We start from the raw sequence: 10,884 nt of genomic DNA on the forward strand, positions 1-10,884 counted from the left end.
TGGGCAGGTCTGTGTACAGTGTACATTTGACCTGTATATTCATATATTTACAAATTATTACCAAACTTATGGTGAATTAAGTGTGTTTTCTACTGACAAAACTGCCCATTTTCATAGAAAAAAAACTGTAAAAATAAATTTTAATAAATACAAAATCATTTGGCTAAAAATCTGGGACGCAAATGCTGAAATGCAAGTCTGTCTTCTCATGGATGAGAGTCAAGCGTTAGTTAAAAAAAAAAAAAAAAAAAAAAAAAGGACGACAAAAGGAAGAATAAAAAAAGTAAGCAAAAACACGGCTTGTGTTGGTTGAAGTTCAAAAAAGGTTTTGCAGATTTGTGTGGGAGGGGCGTAAGGCGAGTGCAAGACCAGTTTTCCCTTATTATCCCAGCCTCTGCTGCTGACGCGGGATGATGAAAATTCCCCCCAGAGATTCCCACCTTCAAGCTTCCTTTAAGGAGGCGCATGGGCTCCCTCTGCAGGCGTGAGCGCAAACAGCCCACTGAGTGTTGGGTCCACATGGAGGCGTACATTCCGGTGCAGGATGCAGCGAGCGAGCAGAGGAGGCGTGTCTTCTTCATTGAAAAACCTCATAAGGCTGCAAAGCATCCCATAATAAGAAGAAATAAATCCCCATCCAGCTGAGTTGAAAAGGTGCCGGGGGGGCAAAGACAACATGTACCGTTACGTTTGCTCCTGAAAGAACCACTTTTGGTGCGGGCTGTCCGAGCAGGCCTGCAGGGACGGGAACTTGTCCCCCGCTTCCACGCACTTCCGGCTGACGCTGTGGAACAGGCTGCCGTCCTGGAAGAAAAGCAGCCGCTCAGCACCAAAGTCCCACGAAAACCGAGAGGTGTCAGCGTGTTTGGTTACGTGTCGAAGGAGGAACTTCTGGTGGGCGAGTGCAGGCCCGTGTTTCCCGCACGCTTGGACCGTCAGGTAGGTGCTGACGACGTCGCCTTCCACGCAGCCGGGGGGGACTCTGGTGTTGTATCGGATCTCCCCCTCCGTGGTGTATTCAAAGAACTGTTGTGGAGGACATCAACACAACATTTAGGTAGTATTAGGTAGTATTTCATCCCTGCATGGTTTGGTAGAAAGATATGAAGAGTTATGATTGTTATGCTCGGTTTATCACATCAAAATTTTTATTTATTCAGTATCGTCTTATTTTACTGAAAAACCTTCAAATATGTCAAAGTTGAGCTTAGTGCCTACTTGGTGACGGCAATTGACTATTTCCTCATTTAAAGAAAATATTGTTATTATTTTATGTTTTAATTATGTTTTTTTAATTATATTTATCACATAATATATTTTGCAATTAAAAATATATTTTATAGTTTTTAGGTTTTATGTCTTACTTCTTCTAGTTTGTTTAAAAAACTGTTTTTAATTTATTTTTAATTTATTATTTTGTTTTTCATTTATTTTTTTATATCTATTGTATACTTTTTGTCTATATAATTTATATATTTATTTTACAATCAAAAATATTTGCATAATTATGATTGTTTTATTTCTTACAGCTCCTTTAGAAAAAAACATATATACCAATTTATTGTTAGTTTTGATTTTCTTTTTTTTTAAATATGGATTTATTATATACTTAGATCCTATTTTGTTCATTCTTTATTAATTTATATACAGTTCTTATATTTTATATTATATTTATATAATTTGTATAATTTTAAATAATTTATAATAATTTATATAATATTTATATACTTTGTGAAATTATTTTTTATATTTTATATATATAATTTATTTTGATTATTTTTACGTATTATTTCTTCCATTTCATATTACATCTATGTATTATATCATATTATATAGTATATATATTTGATAAAAATATGTATTTATTTGATACTTTTATGTGTTCAGGATTTGTCTATTTGATATAATTGGACAGGGAATTAGGAGTACTCTCTTAAAGCGACAGGACTAATGTGTGTTCCTACGGTGGTCAGGTGGTAAACTCAGCCAACCAGCAGCAGACGGAATGCTTACTGGTATTCCCCCAGAGGGAGCTTTGCCATTGAAGTACCTGGTTCTGACCCAAGCCGTGACACCCGTACATGATGACTCTTTCTCCAAAGCAGTTGTTTTCATCTGAAGGATTGTAGTCCAAACAGTAGCCGGCCTTGCCCCGGTTCTTCAGCTGTAAAAGGATGCAAAGGTCGGCTGTTGCTAGCTAGGCGGTGCAACAAGAAGGTCTGATCGGCGCTCACCATTCCAAAGAAGCCCGGCCGGTCCTCTGGGACGTGGAGCTCTGGGTAAACGTTGTCCAGGTACCACTTGAAGTTTTTACAGCCCAGCCTCTCTCGCAGCATCAGTCGCTCGCTCACATTGCCGAACGGCTCCTGGGAGCACAAGAGCACGGATGAGAAGTTTGGGATGGTTGCTTTATCACAGCAACCCTGTAACCCCCCAAGGAAGACACAGCGGCCAAACAATGGAGGCCAAAGGACACGCTGCTGAGACAACAGCACCACCTAGTGTTGGAAGGGAACTCTGCAGGACACTAAGATGGAAACTGGAGCCCAGCTTTGACATATCGGTGAAGAAGACTTATTAATATCAAATAACTCAAAAGGTTTTTCTTACATAATATTTACAAACTTTACTGTTATAATATTGTGATTTTATTTGCATAACAGTTTGACTTCTTCCGCAACTTAATTTTCCAAAAACAACAACTTCATTTTGTTGTCATCCAAAAATAACATACTTTGTCATATTTCAACTAAAATGACATTTTTCTTCTTAATATTGCAAGAGTATTCTCATTTAAAATATTGTTTGACATTATTCTCATATTTTTTTCCCATTTCTGTTTTCTTTTTCCCTATTCCGATGATTTCAACAATAATTATTCTTGTGAATTTACATTTATATACAACTTTGTTTTCTATCTGTAAATATTTCATAGATATTATTAAGTATATTTTCAATATACTTCATGCCCCTATTTTTTTCACCTCACTGTAATTTTTTTCTGTAAATATTTTGACTTTATGCTCCAAAAATAAAAGCTTTTTACTCATTTGTGTAGTTTTTTTATTTATTTTGTCAACTATCTCAACTTTCTTCCTGTAAATTTTCTTCTTGTCATGACTTTATTCCCGTATCATAAAATAATAACTTTTTCTGAAACCTCATTTTCCAAAAATTATGACTTTGTTTTTTCATCAAAATATGAAGTTTTTTTTATTCATATTTCACTGTATTTCTTGTAGAAAGTGTTTCTCTTAACATATTTATACGTCTTTTAGTTTTTTTTGTGTGATTGGCACAAAGAGGTGATGATGATGCAACTCCTCGTGTCTGATGCAGTTTTACGCCACATGGTGGCAGAAGTGAGTTTTATAAGAACCTGCATTTCTCCCATGGAAGTACATGCTGCACAGCAACCAGGAAGAAGAAAAGGCATCTCACTGTATTGTGCAATGGAGGTTACACATGAAGGTACATTTTTTGCACACGCTTCCAGTGGAGTGGCGTGCATGTAGTGCATGTGAGAGAAGGCGTGTACATGTGCGTGAAACCTCGCTAAAGGGGGGCAAAAGAGGTCTGAGCCAAGAGGACACGGCTAAATGACGTGTGCTTCGTCCATGCCGGTAATCCCAAGAACAATCCATCTTTGGCCAGGATGGCCTGGGATTAGGCTCCTGAAGACAATTAAGCGTTTAAGGTTACAGATGAGGTTCACCCCCCAGCAGGTTAAATATCGCCGACACGTGCTAAAAGAGACGGGAAGACATGAGAGGTGCGAGATGAGCGCCACCTGATCCGAGGGCTTAATTACACAACCACCCTGCCCCTCCCCTGACCCCGCCGAGGCAAGGTGGGTGACACCTGTTGGCACACGGAGCCGAGCGCCACCTCGGTTGTCCCCTGCTCATGTATCTCCAGCGTCGCCTCATCAGCGCAGCGCAGCAGGAGAAACGAAGAAAAGAGCGGCGGGACACGTGTGCGGACTCACCGCTCTGGCGTGGGGGTTGCGGTGATAGTAGATACGTTTCTGGTCGTCCATCCACACCTCGGCGGCGCGCACGCTGTTGGCCAGGGCGTGGCTGCGCGGGTACGGAGCCTTCTTTGGGAACACGTGGCCCACGTGAGAGCACGGGTGGATCTCCAGGCTGCCGCCACACTGCCAGATCTGCAAAGCAGCGGTTAGCAAGCATGTCACCTAGCAGGACGGTAGAGTGCTACCGCTAACCAGTCACACCTGAATGTAAAAACATGCATGCTCCGATGAAGTGCGGCCCAGAGGTCATCATGCTAAAAACATAATTCCATAAGAAAACTGAAAAAAGAATGGAATAATCTGCAGTAATTTACAAGCCTGTAAAGTCAAAATATTACTATAAAGAAGTTGTACTATAATGAGAAAAGGCAATTTTACGACAGTAAACTCATATTATGGAGAAAATAACATCATTTTAGTAGCATAAAGTTTAAATATTAAAGAAAAGAGACACTATTTTTTGAAGTTGCAATAGTATGAGAACCAAAACAAGACGAGGAATAAAGTTATAATTTTTTGAAAATGTTCTAAAAATTCTAAATATTATGGGAATGCAGTCATAATTATGAGAAGAAAATTTGCAAGATGAAAGCTGAAATAGTTGGAAAATAAAAAAAAAACAACGGCAGCAATGACAAAACTTAGAAAAGTCCAAATATTAAGAGAAAAAAATGTCATAGTAAAAAAAAAAATCATAATTTTACTAGAATAAACTTAAACAGCATAAAGTCGAAATATTAAAGAAAAAAATACGTTTTTGAAATTGTAATGTGAGAAATAAAATAAAGGTGGTAGTTTGGGGGATATTAGGGCACTAATAACAAAAAATAAATAATAATAATAATAATAATAATAATAATAATAATAGTAAAAAAACAGCAGAAATTGAAAACAAAACAGCTGTAATTTTAAGTCAAAATATCAGGAGAAAAAAAAACAGTATTCTAAGAAAAAGTTGCAATTTTCCGAGCATACTCGTAACATTATAAGAGAAAACAATATAATTTTAATAGCATAATATTTGAAATATCAAAGAAAAAATGTTATGGTTTAAATGTTGTAATATGAGAAAAACTAAACAAAATAAAAATTAGGTAATTAGGTTAGGTGAAAAGTGAATTTACAATACAGTAATAAATCCAAATATGATGGAAATAATGTCACAATATTGCGAGAAGAAATTTTACACAGAAATAAAAAACTAGCTAACGAATGCTGGCTAGTATAGCAATGAGAAGCGGCGTGACGTACTTGCCGCCTGTTAGTTGTCTTTTCTTACCCTGAAGGAGAACTCCAGGTTCTCTCCTCCCCACACCTCCATCCCCGTGTCGTACGTCCCCAAGTGGGTGAAAAACTTCTTATTGATGGCAAACAAACCTCCAGCCATGGTTGGAGACCTGAGAGGGGAGGAAAGAACTCTCTCAGGTGGGCTCCAGAACCACTTTGAATGGTCGGATATAAAAACGTACCTGATGACGTCAGTGGGCGAGCGCCGCCGTTTCTTCTCACGCTCCGGGATCTGGTGCCATGTGAAGACCAGCCGCCAGTCAAACCCCCCGAGCTGAGGATCGGCGGGGTTGCCCAAATACTTAAAGGTGTTCCAGTCGATGGAGTCGATGACGGGGCACACCACGGCCGACGGCTCCTCCTGGATCCTGCCGGCAGGTAAAAAGCACAAAACTTTACCTGGAGCCCAGGCCCGAGGCCAGGGAGCCCTCTCACCTTCGGAGGAGGGGCTCCAGCCAGCCATCGTGACACTCGCAGTGGCAGTCCAGGAAGGTCAGCACGTCGCCGGTGGTGACGGACGCCCCGAGGAGGCGGGCCCGCACCAAGCCCTCCCTCTTGGTGGCCCGGATCAGACGCACCTTCCGCAACCCTGACAGGTACTCCTCCAGAGGCGCCTTCAGGTGATCTGCAGTCAGGAAGAGGAGACCAATATTTACGCTCGTACTTTTGACGGAGGAGCAATCGCACGTTCTAGTCTGCTGTTTGACTTTGATTTCTCTGACTTTGTGGAATATTTATAGCCTTATTTGCTGTTCTTCTGTTTGGTGCAAGGTTGCCGCCCTCAATCATGTAAGAGAGGAGCAATCGCATTTGTAAAAATGACACCTTTCTGGTTTGCTGTTTGACTGCAATTTATCTGACTGGAATATTTAAAGGCGGACGCGAAATGTGATTTGTGATTGGTTGCCACTGTCATTACTCACTTGTGAGGAGCAATCGCATTCATGAAATGACATGCTCCAGTCTGCTGTTTTATGGCAATTGGTGGAATATTTCAAAGCTTGTCTTAAGTTGTTTTATATGGAGGACCAAAACTGCCAAAATAATAAATAAATATATAAATAAAAGTGAAAATTAAAAAAAAAATTAAAAAAAATTAAAAAAAAAAATAAAAAATTAAATACAAAAAAATTAATATAAATGGAAATAAAAACAAAAATAAAAAATATATACATACTAAATAAATAAAAGCAAAAATAAATACAAAAATAAAAAACAAGATTAAAAAATTAAAAATTATTGGAGCCTGATCTCTCTCCTCCCCGACGGAGCTTTTTTGCACTCACATGTCGATCAACCAATAGGCGAACAGTTCAACCCAAGACACACTTAGGACCGCCCCCTCATTTGAATAGTTTTTCCTTCTGCATTTCAAGCTGACATTGTCTGCTGCATGAAATAAATACATATGAGAGCAGAGTGCTTTTATTTATTTATTGATATGTAATTCTATTTATATATTTATTTTTGTATTTATTTCTACATTTATTTTTGTATTTATTTTTAATTTTTGAATCTTGTTTTTTATTTTTGTATTTATTTTTGCTTTTATTTATTTATTTATGTATATATTTATATTTATATATATTTATATATTAATTTATATTATTTGTGTTTTTATTTCCATTTATATTTATTTTTGTGTATTTAATATTTTGATTTTTTTTCATTTTTGTTTTGATTTTCACTTTTATTTATTTATTTATTTATTATTTTGGCAGTTTTGGTCCTCCATAGTTTTACGCAACATGGCTGCTGTCATTAATTACTTGCAAGAGGAGCAATTGCATTAAGGAAACAATACGTTCTAGTCTGTAGTTTTACTACAATTTTTCTGTGGATTATTTACAGTCTCATTTGGAGTTGTCCTGACGATATTCCTGTTGTACAAGGTTGCCACTATCAATTAATTGATCTGATTTTGCGGAACATTCCAAAACTTATTTGGAGTCGTTCTGTTTGGTTTGTTCAACATGGCCGCTGTCGTGACTTACTTGTGAGAGGAGCGATCGCATGAATGAATCAACAATTTCTCTGAATTTGTGGATTATTTACGAGCTTATTCAGAGTACGTCTGGTCGTTTGCGTTGTGCATGGCGGCCACTGTCGTTGTGTACTTGTGAGAGAAGCGATTGCAGTACTTAAATGGTACTTTCTAACCTGCTATACTGTATTGCTGCAATTTCTCTGACTTTGTGAAATATTGAAAACTTTATTTTGATTGTTTTGTGTAAGGCCGCCACTGTCGTTACTTACTTGTGAGGAGCAATCACATGAATTACGACTTGTTCTAGCCTTCTGATTTATTGCTCCGACTGTGGAATATTTGCAGGATTATTTGATGTTCTGATTGTTTTGTTGTTGTGCAAGGTTGCCATGGTGAATTACTTAAGAGGAACGATCACATGTTGCTGTTTTACGGCATAAGAGGACCGTCTGACTAGACAGTCGTGTTCGACCACAGTGAGAGTTTATGCGTTATTGAACACAACACACCTCTGTCGCTGTAGTCATCCACCAGGACCAGCTCCTTGAGAAGGACGTCCGGAGACGTCTCCAGGACGCTGTGGACCGTCCTCAGCAGCGTGGACCAGGCCTCGTTGTAGAACGCGATCACCACCGAGGTGGTGGGCAAGGACGTGTAGTCGTAATCCAGGTCTCTGCAGCTGCAACGAGGGATGATGGCGTGGGGCGTTTACTGTACAAGGTCAGATACGGCACACACAGTACCACAGGGTACCACAGGGTACCAAATGGTACCAAAGAGCACAATAGGATAGTAAAAGGGTACCACAGGATACCAAAGGGTACCCACAGGATACCATAGGGTACCATAGGGTACCACAGGATACCAAAGGGTACCACAGGATACCATAGGGTACCACAGGATACCATAGGATACCAAAGGGTACCCACAGGATACCAAATGGTACCACAGGATACCACAGGATACCAAATGGTACCACAGGATACCAAATGGTACCACAGGATACCAAAGGGTACCACAGGATACCAAAGGGTACCCACAGGATACCAAAGGGTACCCACAGGGTACCAAAGGGTACCCACAGGATACCAAAGGGTACCCACAGGATACCAAAGGGTACCCACGGGATACCAAAGGGTACCCACGGGATACCAAAGGGTACCACAGAATACCAAAGGGTACCACAGGATACCACAGGATACCAAAGGGTACCCACAGGATACCAAAGGGTACCCACAGGATACCAAAGGGTACCCACAGGATACCACAGGATACCAAAGGGTACCCACAGGTTACCAAAGGGTACCCACAGGATACCAAAGGGTACCCACAGGATACCAAAGGGTACCACAGGATACCAAAGGGTACCACAGGGTACCATAGGATACCAAAGCGTACCATAGGATACCAAAGCGTACCATAGGATACCAAAGGGTACCACAGGATACCAAAGGGTACCACAGGATACCACTGGGTACCATAGGGTACCACAGGATACCAAAGGGCACCACAGCACCAGACCCCCCGGAGATGTTACTCACAGCGGGTTCCACCTCTCCGGCAGCCGGCGGTGCAGGGAGATCTTGTCGCTGACATAAATGTTGATCTGATACTTTGAGATGCTCTCCTGCTCCTTCAGCTTCTCCTCCCCATCCAGGTCCAGCTGGACGCCTGCGCCCAGCTCCCCGGGGGCGCCCACATCCAGGGGGGGCTTCTCGTAGACCGGCCTCTTCAGCGTCCGCGGGTCATCGAGATCCGCCTTCCGTCGCTGGGTGACGCTCACCTCCGAGGAGAAATCCCAGAAGTAGAAGACACACGCCAGCACCGCGGCTCCGGCGAGGAGAAGCCTAAAAGTGGAGCGGGACCGTCGCCATCTGATCGCCATGACTTCTTCCTGGTTGTGTCCTCAGATGTGTGAACTTCCTGACTTGGCCAACTAACTTCCCGCTCGCCCGACGTCGAACATCTCAACGCGGCCCCGGCGGCGTCACACAACCAATGTAGGACACTCCCCTTCCTGTCCTGTCCTGTCCTCCATTCGACCAGGACAAGTATAAATGGATTAACCAACGCAGATTAATCACTGACCGGGATTAGCTACCCGAGGCTTGCTATAGCTAGTCATCGACTCCAACCAGCTATGTCCTTCTTGGTCATATCTAACCTCGCAGCGCCTTTTGCTTTACTTTACAGCTAGACGAAGACGACCAGAGACGGAGAGGACACTTTGCCCGCCGTGAAATGTCACTATTAGTTTGTTAAACAAACTTTGGATCCGCTACGTAAAGTTTGGACAACACCGGTTCATGGAAATGGACTCGCAAGCTAGCATCGAAGGACCCGGGGCCTAACTTCCGCTTTGATTTCAAAATAAAACAACAGGAAATGCTTTTTAAATCGCAATATTATGTGACACTTATTATTTGAGTTGTTTGGGGAATAAAGTCATCATGAGGAAAAAAGTTTGAGAGAAGCTTAAATATTATGAGAAGAATGAACGCCATTTCAGAAGCATAAGATTTAACAATATCAAATAAGAAATAAAAGTGGTAATTGAGAAAAATGAAACAAAAGGTTTTAATTGTTGGAAAATTAGGTTGGGGAAGTTATAATATGGGGTAATATTAAAGAAACATATTTTTATAATATTAAGTCACAATATGAAAAAAACAAAAGTGTATTTTTTGGAAAAGTAGGATAATAAGAGAATAAAGTAATTGAAATAGTTGGAGAAAAAAGTGCAAAAATGAAAATAAATTGAGGGGAAATGCTGTACTCTAACAAGAAAAAGTTGCAGTATAAAGTCGTCATATGTGGAAAAATGTCATTTTAAATATAATGTATAAATATTAAAGTAAGAAACAAAATGAAGTTATTTTTGGAAAAATAGATTGGGGAAAGGGTATACTGAATTATGGGAATAAAGTCAAAATACTATTATATATATTTTTTTTCTCGTTATATTCTAATAAGAAAAAATGTACAAAAATGAAGTGGTGGGTGTTATGATGACAAATGTCATTTTAGTAGCGTAAAGCTGAAATATTAAGGAAAAACATGTTATTTTTAAAGTCGTAACACAAAATTAAGTTGTCATTTTTGGAAAATTAGGTTGGAGGACAAGTTCTAACATTACGGGAAATAAAGTCATAATTACGATAAGAAAATGTACAAACATTAAGCTAAAAAAAAACAGAAGAAATGAAAAAAAAAACGGTTGTAATTAAAAAAAATAAATTCAAAATATGACTTTACTAAGAGTAAATCCAAAAATAATGCCATTTTAGTTGCATGAAGTTGAACTATAAATTGATTTTCTAAAAGCTGTAATATTATGGGAAACAAACAAGCCAAAGTTGGGTGAGAAAGTCCAAATATTACGGGAATAAAGTCATAATTACAGGAAAACTGTAAAAAGTTTGGATCCCCAGCATTTATAATACTGTAATACGTCATTCTGCCACTAGAGGGCGTCCATTTATTACCAAGGCAGGAAGCTAAGTAACACCGCAGGCACCATCAGGGTTCCTGTGTGTTGTGTGTAGTATTCAAATGCATATCGTACACCATACAAAAG

At 39.7% G+C, this 10,884-nt stretch overlaps 1 protein-coding gene across 1 annotated transcript; it reads right to left on the minus strand.

Annotated features, from left to right (window-relative positions):
• Positions 1 to 219: 219 nt before the first annotated feature.
• LOC131101605 (polypeptide N-acetylgalactosaminyltransferase 12-like) lies at positions 220 to 9,626 on the minus strand. Its single transcript, XM_058046891.1, has 11 exons — positions 8,849 to 9,626; positions 7,817 to 7,986; positions 5,756 to 5,945; positions 5,503 to 5,688; positions 5,313 to 5,430; positions 3,989 to 4,165; positions 2,235 to 2,366; positions 2,051 to 2,164; positions 874 to 1,026; positions 683 to 804; positions 220 to 598 (listed from the first exon to the last, which is right to left on the minus strand). Exons 1-10 carry the CDS (start codon positions 9,190 to 9,192, stop codon positions 685 to 687), a joined length of 1,704 nt encoding a protein of 567 aa, XP_057902874.1. The 5' UTR covers positions 9,193 to 9,626; the 3' UTR covers positions 220 to 598; positions 683 to 684.
• Between the last annotated feature and the right edge of the window lie 1,258 nt (positions 9,627 to 10,884).

This window comes from Doryrhamphus excisus, chromosome 14, assembly GCF_030265055.1.
Source record: "Doryrhamphus excisus isolate RoL2022-K1 chromosome 14, RoL_Dexc_1.0, whole genome shotgun sequence".
Classification (NCBI taxonomy): Eukaryota; Metazoa; Chordata; class Actinopteri; order Syngnathiformes; family Syngnathidae; genus Doryrhamphus; species Doryrhamphus excisus.